Source organism: Pteronotus mesoamericanus, unplaced genomic scaffold, assembly GCF_021234165.1.
Source record: "Pteronotus mesoamericanus isolate MK-2021 breed Mesoamerican mustached bat unplaced genomic scaffold, CSHL_Meso_final contig_182, whole genome shotgun sequence".
Classification (NCBI taxonomy): Eukaryota; Metazoa; Chordata; class Mammalia; order Chiroptera; family Mormoopidae; genus Pteronotus; species Pteronotus mesoamericanus.
In genome coordinates this window covers 35,176,070-35,190,585 of record NW_026555078.1, presented here as the reverse complement: position 1 = coordinate 35,190,585, position 14,516 = coordinate 35,176,070, and the positions used below count along the sequence as shown (strand labels likewise).

Sequence of the window (14,516 nt, the reverse complement as noted above, 5' to 3'; positions counted from 1 at the left end):
ATATGTACCCTGCCCTAGTAACCCAGCATGTGCCCTGACCAGGAATCGAACTGGCGACTTTTTGCTTTGTAGGATGATGCCCAACCAAAGAAGCCACACCAGTCAGGGCCCTAAAGTGACTTCTTTGAATATTACATTGGTAGCCCATAAGTAACAGACATCCATTATCAAAGTCAGGAAAAGTGGAACTAGAGGTAAGGAGGAAGCACAGCCATCATATCCAGGGAGCTTGATAACTAAATTATTTCCCCATCCTGCTTTTGGATTTTTCCATGTTTTCTATTTGTCAGGAGCCAATCCTGGTAGAACTTATTCATATCTTGCTTCAGAACTGGCTAATAAAGGTTTTTGGGCAAACACTTAGCAGTAGGTCCTAGATGGTCAGTCTTGGCCAGTTCTTCCTCACGCTTAGCTCCATGTCTGTTTTTTATTTCCTGTAAGTCTCTGAGAGATAAGAGGTTCACATCTCCGTCCCTTTAATTGTAAAGTCTCCAGAATATAAAAACGTGATTAAGTGTCCAGAATATAAAAAGAACTCTTACAACTCAACAGTAAAAGAGAAGTAAGCTGATTTAAAAATGGACAAAGGATTTCAACAGGTATTTCTCTAAAGAATATAAAAAAAATAGCAAACAAGTACATGAAAAGATGCTCAATATCTCTAGTCATTGCAAATCAAAACCACAATGAGACACCACTTCACATCCACTGGAAAGGCTCTAGTCAAAAAGACAGACAGTAACAAGCCTTGCGGGGGATAGGGAGAAATTGGAACCCTCATACGTTGTTGGCACAGATGTGAGATAGTGCAGCCTTTTTGGAAAACAAGAATCAAAGATATTCTCAATGCTAGAAGCATTACATTTCTTTTTGGCTTTATAATTTTAAAAATTAAGCTATTTAAAATATTTATATGCTGACTTGTCAGTTAATACCAATAGTTTTACTAATATATTTTCTATCTACATAGCAAGACCTTACTATCAATTCCAACTTCGCCACAAAATTTTTATATGCAGTGACCAGAGGAATCAGAAATCCATGTCCAGGTTGTCCAGGTATAAAAGTGCCATTTTTGAGCTGTAAGGAAATGGTAGTTACATTCTGTATCTTTATTGTGCTGATTGAAGTCAGCTTGAAATCAGTGCTTACACTAGTCTCTATATACTCTATTTCTTGACCCTCAAAGTGGAAAGTAGAGAAAAATTTATTTAATACTGAACAATGTTTTAATTCCACCAGTGTCAGATTTGCTTGCATAACGGCAGAAGAGTGCCAGATAACACAAGTTCAATGTAAACATCAAGCTTCTTCATACTATATTGATTATGTGCTGAAAGGTGTTTATCATATTTCTTTGCCAAGTCTTGGCCAGATGATTGATGGTCAATACAATCAATACAACTGCTTGTTAAAAGCACTGTAAGATTTATTAGGTTGGATGGAAGGCCAATTTTACACTTGATTTTATGTTACGAATGCTCTTGGGATAACATTTCATACATGCGGGGTGTGGGGTGTGACATAGCATAAGGGACACCATTTTATCAATTTCATCTATTGGTTTATCATCTGGGTGATGGCACGAATATCAGCACAACCACTATGTAATGGATTATACACAACAACAGCTCCCGGCTATTTGCAGTGATGAAAAGAAACTAAGGTGCAGATGATCAGAAACGGTAGATTATTTTATAGAGTTATTTTTCTTTGGCTTTTGGTGAGTTGTAATTACAGTTGAATCTGTGTATATTTAACCTTTCAAGCATTTGCTCCCTACAAAATCAAAACGCCTTACTAGGTAGACACGGTTTAACCTCCAACATTCACATTTATTTCTTTCTGTAACCTGCCTTGCTCATAGAGTAGGTAACGGTTTAGGTTGATGCACACCACAGGTCAGAGCAGTGTGGGCCTCTCCCAGGCTTGTCCTGGAGCACAGGAGAGAGTGGTAAGTATTTGGTGTCAAGCAGTTACTTCTAAAACTGCCAGCTGCAAGCAAAGTAAGAGTAAAAATAGGATAAACAAAAAAAATCTCAATAAAGCTGAATTGATGCTGTCTGGCTGGAAAATTGGCTTCACATGAATGAATCAGCAGTAGATGAGAATTAACCATCTATGCACACAGGCTAATGATAGAGGTGGCTATTCCCATACCAAACAACAACATTTAGCATTTTACTTCCAATGCTAATTCTTTAAGAAACAGTTTTTTCTTTGACCAGAACTGGTAGTATAAAACACGCAAGGCTTACGAGAAACAGTTTTATTTGGTGGTGCTTTAATCCTTTCTTAAACACTAGGTTTTTCCAGTTCATATATTCCTTTTTATATTATGGTAAAAGGTGGGGTCAGGTATACATTTTTGAACAGGCATACATGTATTTTCTTTCAACCACACTGGCAATGGGTATAAGAAAAAAACTGAAAGTAAACATAAAGCAGATACCTGCTTACAGGTTTAAACATATTTTTATGTTTCCCAAGATAGACTTATAAATGTTTTAGATCTGCAGAGATAAAGATACTTAAAATGCCAAAAACAACTTCACATAGTTTCTTATGTCATTTATGTCTAAAAAAAAAGAACAAAACCAAACTTATAAATAGTTTTTGGTGCCCTTGTAAGGCTTGCACCTGAGGTGAATGCCTCACTTGCCTTGCCCTAATCTTCTGTACCCATACAACCAAAGGCGTGCGGCCATGACCCAGAAAGTCATCCGTAACCACCTGGCTCAACTTCAGCCACGTTCTTTCTCTAAATTTAAAAATGTGAACTAAGAGACACAAAGACACTAGTTAGATGATAGTGAACTGAACTGAAATGTCCGTTGAGTTGGGGGTTGGAGGAGTCACAAAAGGCCTTGTGCAGGACCAGAACCTCATCCCAAGAAAGAGAAGTAGAGAAAACAGAGTTAAGCATGTGGCAAATTGTATTATTTGTTTAAAATGTTCTCTATCCGTTCCTATAGGACTCTTGCTGTTGGAAGAGTATGTTTCCTGCAACATGAACATCAGGTTTGGCCATGTGATTTGTGTTAGCCAATGGAATGTAAGTGGCAGTGATGTGTTACATCTGAGTAGGATCTTCAAGTGCTGTTGAGTAGTTCTGCTTTTTTCTCCTTCCTCTGCCATAAGCTTGGTATATCTCAAATACGTCCTTCCAGCCTAAGTTCAAGAAAAAGGAGGATGTGCAGGAGGGCCATAGCTGACTTTCAGTGGGCATTGACATCAGTAAGAAATTAGACGCTGTAATTCATTGAGATTTGGAAATTGTTACTACAGCATAGCTTATTCCAAACTGACGAATACAGACAGTGAACTTAGTTTCTAGCTTTCCAGTTCCATTCTCCTTGTGAGTTGATTTTGTTTCATTTCCCGTGAATTCCTCTGAGATCACCGAAGTGGACTTACAGCCTACAATCCCTGATAAAAACGATATTATTTAAAACTATTCTGTTCTTAAACATTTATCTGGTAATGAATTTTATCCTCTGTACCAAGGTTAAGTTATATGCATACAGACAGTTTGAAAAATGTTTAGATGAGAGAAGTGTAATTTCTTGTACTGATGGTAAAGGTAATTTTTGTGCATTATCTTATTACTTAGTAACAGATGGCTGTAATGATTTTCTCTTACTTATGCAAACTGTGATTTGACCCTGAATTCCAATTAATAGTATCTTTCCTTGGCATATAAAGAAAGAACAATTTCTAATACTTCAAAGTAATAACAATATCTGAAAAAAAACCTGAGTCATACCAGTTGTCATTTTAGCTTTGTTATTGAAAAACGAAATACTTTTGTCTAATATATAAATAAACCTTTGTGTAATGTTCTTATTCCCTGAGCTTAATCCAACTGAGTATTCTGTTTGGACCTATAATGATGTGGCTCACTCTTTCAGGCCACCATCCACAGCAGCCTTTGTGCTGCACTCTCTGCTCTGAAAGAAGCAAGCAAAGTACTCCAAGCTGGGGGATGAGATTTCTATGTAGTATTTCTTGACTAGTGAGACAATAACTTCTGTTTTCTGCAAAAACTTTCTCTTTGGTCAAACTGAAATTAGTAAGTTATAAACATTTAAATTATTATTTCAAAATACCTCCACAATATAGTTTTAGCTCTTTACATCCTTCTGGGTAGCACACAGAGGTAATAAAACTTGTTTAAATTTACCAGCAAGTAAGTGGCAGCATCTAGTCTGGAACCCAGATCTCCAATCATTTAGTTCTTTCTGTTATGTCTCGGTACAAAGAGGAACAATTTATTTCTCTGTAATATTCTCCTTAATGCCTCTAAGAATGTTTACATTGTACACAGAATGTTCTGATTATACTAAAAGTAAACTTTTTAAAAATTAAAAAATATGAACATGTGCTATCCGATACATTTACCACAGGAACATCTTAGATTATATTGTGTTTACTGTTGATATATAGTTAACTGATTATATAGTTACATTATCATTTCAGTTACATTAAATAACAAATTTTGCTACATAAATATATGATGAGATGTCACCATACTACAAAGCAGATATTTTTTCCAAAACACTTTGAAAATCAAAGCATAACCACTCTTTATTTTAAAATGTTTAAATTGCAAATCTGCATCAAAAAAAACAAGGTAAGAAATAACATTTGAGACAAGATTCAGAATGAATAGCCAGTAATTAGGATACAAAGGAAAAAAAAAATCCTTGCTTAACAGCACAAACACAAAAGAATGGTCAAAGATAAATTACTGATTCAATGATTGATAAAAGATATCAGGAATTCAAGAATAATGTTAGATTTAGGAATGTGAATTGCTAAAATTACAAAGTAATAAATAATGATTCCAATTTATACAAAATCATTTTTTGTGTAGTAGTTCTTTATACCAACCTAAATTAGATATTATATATATATAATTTATATATATTATATTAAATATATTTATATATAAAATATATAATATATATTAAATATAATATATATGATTTTTATATATGTATATATAAATATATATATCAAGTGCTGATACTAAATAAAACCTGTTACCAGATATTTATTTTGTAAAACCATATCATGCATTATTTTTTATGGGTTTTTGAAGGTCATATATATCTGAAAAGTATTTTAATTTGGTGATTTTGAAGGTCATATATACCTTAAAAGTATTTTAATTTGGTCAATTGACAACTAATAAATTTTAACTAGTTGTTTTTAAAACCACTTAAAAATAAACTTTGGTCATTTTGTCTTGAGTGTGTAAGATAATGACTTAGTGCCCAAGGACAATATTTATTCACAAGAGTTTCTTTATCACTAGAAATGACTGATTAATATGGTAGACTATTAATGAAAACTTTCACATCTAGTAATCACCTGTGTAGATAATTAACTGTTCAACTTTGAAAGAGTTACTTAGTGTAATTCTTTTCTCTGCTATATCTTAAAGGGCATAGAAATTATGATCCATGAGCTCTTGTGGGGATAAAGATATCATTAACTAGAATATAAATAGACTGTATGAGAAAAATTAACTGCACAGAAACCTCAGGTCCTGCTCCTCCAGCCACAGGTCCTCTGCGAAGGGTCGGAATCTAAGCCTGCAAGCCGAGTTGGCCAAGGTGACCATAGAATTTCCCCACCCTACTCCTCTGCCTCCTGAGTGCAAAGCAGCCGGATCCGCAGCCCCTCCAGAGGGTTGGGAAAAAATAAAATGTTAACACATTATCTACCTTATTAAAGAGATAAGGTGGGGGAGTAATGTTTGTTGTTCATCAACAGATGGTGAGTGAATGTTAAAATCTGTCATCCTTCTGCCTTATTTTTTCTTGGCAGTTTGATAATACTGATATTGACTGAACAAAATTTTATTTGCTTACTATTTTGGAAAATATCTGCATAAGATTAGAGAAGAAATGATCTTTTTAAAAAAAATTAACCAACATTCCCTTCCTAGCCTACTTATATCAAATCTCAAGGGCTTTTACATTATCCTTTTTTAGCAGACATCCAAATTTCAACCCAATCCCCATCACAGTTTCTACTCACAGCTTCCATTACTGATGAAACAAATGGTTTAACATTTGAAATCTACACAGGGATAAACAGATTTACAGGTTGCTTTTAGTCTGATTGGATAAAGTATACGCTCCTGTTCACAGCAAAAAAACTATGGTTTGACTATCCTAATTAGTGTATGGCTCTAAGCTTACAGGCAGGGTGATTAATTTCTTAGTTCTAAGGATACTGTTGTAAGGCAATTCAACATAGTTGGCAGTTTAAGAGTGAAATCACACAAGGAAATAAAAACTGTCCATGAGTTAAATTTTTGAAAACTTTCAAAATTGTCATTTAAAAACATTTAAATTGGAGCATTTTCAAAATAGTGGCATGTGCCTCATGGGACTCAAATTTGTTCTGAATTAGATCTCCAGGACTAATATGGTTTAATAGGTTATATGTGAGAACACAGATGACTGTAAATATGGATTGTGTTCAATTAACATTGAGTTGAGAAACCCTCCCTGATTGGTGAAAATGGTGATTGCTTTTTACTCTTTCTGTAAATAAAATATCAATGACCCCTCTCAAAGGCCAGCCCCCAAGGAATGCTGGGAAACCCGGAATAGGGGCATAGCTGAGGACTGAACAGCCTCTCTAGGCCCTGCCTTATCCTTGGGCTTGCAACTGAATGATGTGAAGAAACCTTCCCTACAACAATCTGCCCTGCTCTTTACACCCCCCGACTAAGTGGATTACTTAAAAAGTAGAAGTCAAATTTATGCACATCTCCTCAAGAATGGTTCCCTTCCTTCTAAGCCCTGTGGAGGACATTATAAAGACTTATTTACTCTTGAAGTTTATTTTCTAGTGGGGGCAGGAGAAAAGGAAGCAATAGATATTCAAAAGTAACATAATTAAAATACATAGCAATCCAGATAGTGATAACTACTACTGAGAACCATAAGTAGGGAGGAAACTAAGGGGTATCTGAGATGAGTGGCAGCATTAGGGGCAGGAAGATCTCCCTGCAGAGGTGACATCTGAGCAAAGATCTGAAGGAGGGAAGAAAGTGAGCCACTCCAAAATGGATATAGCATTTTTGGGAAGAACATTTTAGGTTGAGGGAACATCAAATGCAAAGGCACTGGGGCCAGAAGGTGCCTGGTGAGGAACAGCAAGAGAGACATAGTGGCTGGAGCAGAGGGAATGAGTGGCAGGAAATGAAGTTGATGAGGCCAAAGGGGAACACGTCATGTAGATCCTGGTGAACCACTCTAGGAACTGTATGAGAAACGCGGGGGGCAACTGGAGGATTGTGAGCAGCGGAGTGGAAGGACCTAACACCGAAGCTCGCTTTGGTGGACGTGCCGTCAAAAGAGAACACAAAGATAAATCTGGTAACAGGTGTCTCAAAGTTTGCATCCACAACTGCTGAAAGAGGAAAAGGACTGAATCCTAGACAAATGGGTGTGTGGGTGTTGGGAGGTCGGGGTTAACCTGGGACACACGCTTGCCTGGCCTTCAGGCCTTAACTGCACAGATACCTCAGGTCCTGCTCCTCCAGCCACAGGTCCTCTGCGAAGGGTCGGAATCTAAGCCTGCAAGCCGAGTTGGCCAAGGCGACGATAGAATTTCCCCACCCTACTCCTCTGCCTCCTGAGCGCAAAAGCAGCCGGATCTGCAGCCCCCCCGGAGGGTTCGCGGGGTCTGGGCCAGCGTCGACTCATCAGTATTCCGCCCGCGGCGTTTCTCCCGCCCACACCGTGACTCACAGCGCCTGCCTTTCCAACAGCTCCAGCCCTTGGCGGTCCACGCAACCCAAGAGCCCCAACCTCCTCCCCGGGGACCGCGGCCAGAGCCCCACAGTCTGGTGCTGCCTTGGAGGGGCCCTGGGGGTCCTCGGCACTGGTGCTGCTCTGCCCAGTTACAAAGCGCTTTCCCGCATTCTGGCCACAGCCGCATGCTGCATACCCGCAGCGTAGCGGGGGCGCCCCGCTCCTGGATTATAGCGCGCCCAGGGAGACCCGGTCTAAGACATCCCCACAACAGCTCTCTGGGGATACTCAACTCCCCTGTGCACCGTTTAAGAGATCCCTGCGCTTCCTGCAATGCACCAGACAGGGGAAGCAAATATTGTAGGCACCTGCATTGCGCCCCCGCTAGGATGCACTGTGCGCAAAAAGAGGACTGTGCTGCCAAACCCGAGGATCGGAGGCTTCGGGAGTTAGGGTTGGGTTTTCTAAGGACTCACCTTGTGTAGTTTCCACATGGCCCCCAGAGCCTTGACTTCATGGCTGGAGTGTTTGCCCTCTTCCAAGCACTGGTAGCACACGGGCATCTTGCACTGCACGCAGTACATGCTGTGGTTCTCCAGCTCGTGGTCTGTGCAAGTGGAGACCTTGCGCGGGCTCAGCCTCCGGCTCACACGGCCCTGGGCCGGGGGCACCAGGCGGTGCTTGGCTAGGGGACCCCGGGGTGGGTGGCAGCGAAGACGGCATGGATCGCAGTAGAAGACATCGCACTGTTCGCACATGACGGTGGCCTCCTTGGGCGCCTTCTCGCAGAGCTGGCACTTGAGGGCCGCGGCTTTGCTCTGCTGGTAGCGGTCAATTACCCCTTCCAGGACTCGGTTCTTGGGGAATCCACGGAGACCCCGGTCATCCAGGATGAGGCTACGGTGGCACTGGGGACAGGTGATACAGGAGTTACGGGGCACCGGGGCCAAGGCCGGTGACAAGTGGGTGGCCGGTGGCGGCATAGCTGGGGGAAACACGCGGACGCCATTGGGGGACTTCTGGCACGGAGTAGTGGGGGCGCTGGCAAACCCCCCGTAGGAGCCATAGCCACTGTCTGCTTCGCTGTACAGGCTCATCTTGTCCAGATCCAGGTAGTCATAGTCAGAGACCCCGGAGCCCGAGGCCCGACGGCTCTGGGGGGACTCAGACTCCGGGGTTTGCACCAAGATGTTGCGGGCGCACGCCTGACATAAATTGTGAGAGCAGGGCAGGATGATGGGCTCCCGATAGAAGGAGCCGCACACGGGGCATTTTAACTCTTCTTCCATCTCTTCCATGGGGACCCGTATGGAAGCGAGACAGCCCGGCTGCAACGGGTGGCTGAGCTGGCGAAGTGGCTGACCCGTCTGTTTTGTCCAGCACCTTGGCCAGCGGCGGCGGCGGCGGGAGTCCCGGCAGTGCCTTCCCGCTTCGCCTAGACGCAGACTCCGGGTGAGTGAGGCGCTCTTTCTGTGAGCAACAGCGTCGTGGCGCCGCGCGCCTGTCCGGGACCGCCCCCTCCTGCCCTCCTAGCCCCGCCCCCGCCTGTAAACAGTAGCCTATTGGGCGGCAGACGAGAAAGCGAAGCTCTTATTGGCAGAACGCCCCGTCTTTCTCCTCTCTCTGCAAGCCTTAGGGGGTTTGGTGGAGGACTCTGAGGACGAGGGAAGTCTTTGCTCCCGGCTGCTTGATCTCGGGAGGGGGCTGGCGTGCGTTGGCGAGGGGACTCGGAAGGAGGAATTAGGCGGTATGAGTCATCCTCGCCCCGCTTTCTTCCGACCCGGATCTGGTGCAGTCATCCTGGAGCAGGGGGCGTGAGAAACCCTTCCCCGCAACGAGTGGGCTGGCGAAGGGGGCTGGTGCTTCTCGCCAACAATCTGCGTTGGGCTTCCAGCTACGATCTCCGCGCCGACCACAGCAGATACCCCCGTCAGCCCCCACCCCTCCGCCCTCTTCCGCTGCTGGCAGCCTTGGCAGGCCCTCACTCAGGCCTAGATTTCTCTATGGCAGCCAGGCTTTTGTCCCCAACGTGAACCCGCGGAAGCCGCCCCAGGCGCTTCCCCATCCCGGCAGTCCGACGGCGCCGGGAGGGAGTCTGCAAGTCTCTTGCAGTCTTTAATCTTCAGTCCCTGGTGTCTTAATAATATCGACTTCCTAGAGATTTAAACTAGGTGGCCGATATAAAGGCTCATTATATTAGTTCAAATCTCTGCCCCTTCATTTCCCTCTTTAAGTTCAGGCTGGGCACAGAGGCTTCTTAAGGTATGGTTTGAACGAGCCTCTGTCTCTTCACTGTCCCTGCCTCCCAAAGCCCTGTTCTCCCTCCGCTCTCAGCACCTGGCCAAGCTTTCACAAGGCCAGCAGGACCTTTGGCTCAGTCGAGGTGGGAGTTGTGTGCTCATTTCTGAGGGCCCATAGTTCAGTAACGAGATCCAGATAAATCACTGTCGCTGTGGAGTCTCAATATTTGATTCCAATCAGCGTTATTCAATGTCACGTGGCCTGAGCATTTACTCCAGTTTCAGAATGGTGGGTTTTTTCTGTTTCCTTAAGTGATGGTGATGGGAAGGGGATGAAGGGGGTTCTAGTGTTAGTGCTCAATATTAGGCACCCTTCTTCTCTCCAAACTTTGCTTGAGATATCTGGTCCTGCCCCTTGCCTGCAGAACTGTTGAGTTGATAATAAAGGACCCCCCGCCCCCAAAAATCTTTGAGTGAAGTGACATAGTGACATTTTGAGGTAGTAACTTATCTGAAATAATGCATGGCTGTCTTTTGTTGAATAATTCATGAAATGAATGACAACTTTTTCTAAATTCTAAGAAATACTCCAATTTTCCATTTTCCAAAAAAGAGATAATTTAATTATATGCAGCTACATTTATAATTTATAACCACTTTACTGCCCAGAAAAAAAAAAAAGTGTTTTTATAGTCCTGACCTTGGAGAAATAGTCCAATAAACTAGGTTATTTTTCCAACACTTTCTTCAATGAAAACAGGACTTGATCAAGGGGGGGTGGGTGGGAGGGAATATCATTGTTATTCAAAGTTACACTAATCACAAATGCTATACAATTTATTTTTAACTTGGCTTTTAAATAGGTCCAGAGAATTCATAGTTATGTATACTCTGTTTACATAGAATTTCTTCATTTGGGTCTGGAACATCTGTATCTGCAGGGTACATCTAATTTAGAGGTCCCAAGAGAATTGCTAATAACAAGTAGGTAATTGTTAAGAAACTTAAGCTTTTAGTACCATTCATAATTTACAATCCTTTCCATGACGTTTGTATGCATTCGGTCAAAAGTCGCATAGCCTTGTGTCAGGGCTTTGGACATTTCAAGGTGAGCAGTTGCTACCCTTTTTATGAGTTTGAACTTTACTCATCACAGTACACCATCTGCTATAGGTTGAATATTTATGTCTCTCCAAAATTCATTAGTTGAAATCCTAACCCCCAAGATGATAGTATTAGGAGGTAGGTGGGGCCTTTGGGAGGGGATTAGGTCCGGAGGACAGAGCCTTCATGAATGGGATTAGTGCTCTCCTAAGAGTGGTAGAGGAAAGCTCCCTTGCTCCCTTGCACGGTACCAGGAAGCAGCCCCTTACCAGATACCAAATCTGCTGGCACCTCGATCTTGTATTTTCCAGCTTCCAGAAATGTGAGAAATAAAATTCTGTTGTTTATGAGCTACTAAGTCTATGGTATTTTGTTATTGCAGCCCAAACAAACTGTCTGAGAGCTCTATCTAAGACACCATCTAAGGTCTGCTTATCAGCAGAAAAGGTATGCTTAGTTCAGAATAAAGGGATAGCTCTAGATAACATCTATAGTGTAATATACTATTGGTTTCACAGAGACTTAGTGGAATATAGATTTATAATATAGGCACCACACGAGCAAATATGTGCTCTATCATGAAATATATTGAGATGATTTAATCGTTAGATCCATTTGGCCAAAAATTAGCTAAATCAATTCCAGGAAAGCTATTAAAATGACTGTTATTTGTTGAGTGTTCACTCTGTTCACCGCACTGGATTTATTCATTTACACACTTACTTTGTTCAGTCCTTTAATAACAAGATGAAGTGGGTACACTTATTCCCATTTTAAAGATGAGTAAACAGGATAAGCCAAGTACTCAAGGTCAATATTGGTGAGGCTGGGATTTGAACTCAGGTACACGTAAGTCTGTTGCTTTGTTGGTTCATTCATTCATTCATTCAACAAATTCTGAGTTCTGCTCTTTCTCAGGCTCTATGTGTGAAAAAAATACACTCAAATGAAGAAATGCTGTTCTTACTTTTCCTGAAATTTTATTAATTTTCTTTAATGAATTCCTCTAAAATATTTTTATAAACCTTTGAAGATTTTACCTTCCTATTGCACTATTTGGCCGTAATGTACCTTACAGCCCTGCAATCAGTTGTATTTAAAGAGAAATAAACATTTGAATGTAATTGATGATATTATAGAAATCCTTTAGGAAATACCTGTCTTCCAGCTGGTGATCACGCCATGCCCTGAAGCACAAGGACGGATAGCCCCGTAATTTCATTGCCCCTGGGGTGACTGCAGATGTTCTCATTGTGTAAAGTGCCTGATTATTTTATGAAATTTACTATTCACTGAAATGATGTTCTTTAGCAATGCAATGAATGAATTTAAAATGTTCTAGCAGCTTTCTATTTAAAAAAAGTTTACCAATGAAAAATTTAGGTGTTTTCCTACTTGCTTTTGACTACAATGCTTAATTATTAACACAAGAGCCTCTTTAATTCTAAGGAATGAACACTCAGAGGAGAAAGCATTCTTTCTCATCTCCCCTCATTCTCTCCTAGAGTCACCAGTCTTTAGCTGTAGGGGGAAACTCAACAAAAAAAGCTGATTCTAGGCTCTGGCACTTTTAAGTTTTTCTGACACATAGATAAAAATATTCTGTATTTACTTTGTGATTAATTATATTGATTAATATGTTTTGTACAATTTGCATTATTTGAAAAGTGGTGGGGGTAGTATTCTGTTCCAAAAGAAATTCAGAAGAAATTTCTTTATATGGGTAATTTAGCACATTAATTTTATACTCACTATGTTTGTCCCATCCTTTGGTAATTTCCATATTTACTTATTGTTGGTATTCCTTTGTCCTTTTAATTATGCAATTATCATAGTAAATTAAGAGTGTTTTGCTTACTTAGTACTACTGGAAGATGACCTTACTCAAATTCTGTAGTATTTCCGACTATAAGTAACATATTACTAATACTTTGGAAAAGGTAGATAGGAGAACCTGGAAAGGTGCAGGTTTAATGAATCTTGTATTAGGATAAGAGAATTGGAGGGTAAATCCAGAAGTCCCAACTTGTGAATAATAGGAATCCCAGAAGGAGGAAAAAGCACAAATGGAAGAAAAACCACAATTGAAAAAATAATTTCCCTGAGCCAGAGGAAGATGAAATTACAGACTGCAAGGATTTTAGAATTACAGATAACTGTGATGAAAACAGACCCAGGCATCTATGGATACAATGCTTGGCCCTTGAAAGACAAAGTAGCTGCATTATTTCTTAAGGGCTTGTTACAATTTCTTTGGCCCTTGAAAGACAAAGTAGCTGCATTATTTCTTAAGGGCTTGTTACAATTTCTTTCAGACCTGACGTTACTTTGGTTTTTCTACTTGTAAGCCCAGAAACCTATTGGTAACTTTACAATAAATTTAACTTTTCTTGGTTAGCTTAAGTGTGCCTTCTTTCCTTGCAATCAAAAGATCAAAATCAAATTATTCAATCACATTTTAATCACTTACGCATTTAGATCTCCATTGTGGCAAATGCTGTTGGTGCTCTGTTCAGTTTTCCTCTGCATGAACCTCTGCGTGCTGAAAGCTGCCTTGTACAAAAAGTGTGAGCTTTTTAGGGATTTTTTTCAGATGAGGGAGTATACTCAGCCAATACATAGGGCAAACCAGAAATTTATACCATTTATACCATTTATAATAACCATAAATCAATGTTTTCTTTCTGCTGGAAGAGGTGTCAGGCTAAGAGGAGCTAAGTGAAGATATCATTGTGGTAATTTCTGTTCTGATGAGATGTTGGGAAATAGTTTTCTGCAAGGCTTGTGCAAATAACCATTCACAACGAAGATTCTTATTTCAAGTCAAAGCAAGTTATCTTGCTTACATTCTTCATGAAGAAAAAGTCAACAATAAAAAAAGCCTAGAAAATCAAACCTTTGCCTATTTTTGGTTTGTTAGGATCCTTCTCCAAAGATTTTAATGTTTATTCATTGTGGGTCAACTCTGGATTTGGGGAGGCATTGAATTATCAACTTAATGATACATTTTTTAACAGCATGCTCCAGAAACTCCCAGAGGCCTCATGTGAGAATAGGTCTCGGTTCCCTCCTCCTCTCATCCTCTGCTCAGGATGTCTTGAGTTTTTTGCACAATGGGATCAGCCGTATTGCACAGAGAAGTAGATAAGAGATAGATAGTTGAGAAGGGGAGGTGGAGTGGGCTTTGGAGGAGAGGACCTGGCAAGGAGAACATTGGGTCAAGACTAAAACATGCAGCTGCAGGATGGGCAGCATTATAGACTTAAGATCAAAGAATGGAGACACCTTGTGCCAGAGTGTGATGGACTCAGAAGAGGGAACAGCTCTGTGCTGCTGGGAAGGGATGAGCAGGGTTTGACTGTGCACACTGGGGACAAGACTGAGATAGAAGGCT

At 41.0% G+C, this 14,516-nt stretch overlaps 1 protein-coding gene across 6 annotated transcripts in view; it reads right to left on the bottom strand.

Moving 5' to 3' along the window:
• TRIM9 (tripartite motif containing 9) overlaps positions 1 to 9,205 on the bottom strand; it is a 93,688-nt gene extending 84,483 nt beyond the window's left edge. For all 6 annotated transcript variants that reach the window (XM_054567050.1, XM_054567052.1, XM_054567053.1 and 3 more), the window contains exon 1: positions 8,255 to 9,205. In XM_054567050.1, the coding sequence (XP_054423025.1) occupies positions 8,255 to 9,076 (822 nt within the window). In that variant the 5' untranslated portion in view covers positions 9,077 to 9,205. The remainder of the gene's footprint in view (positions 1 to 8,254) is intronic.
• Positions 9,206 to 14,516: the final 5,311 nt, after the last annotated feature.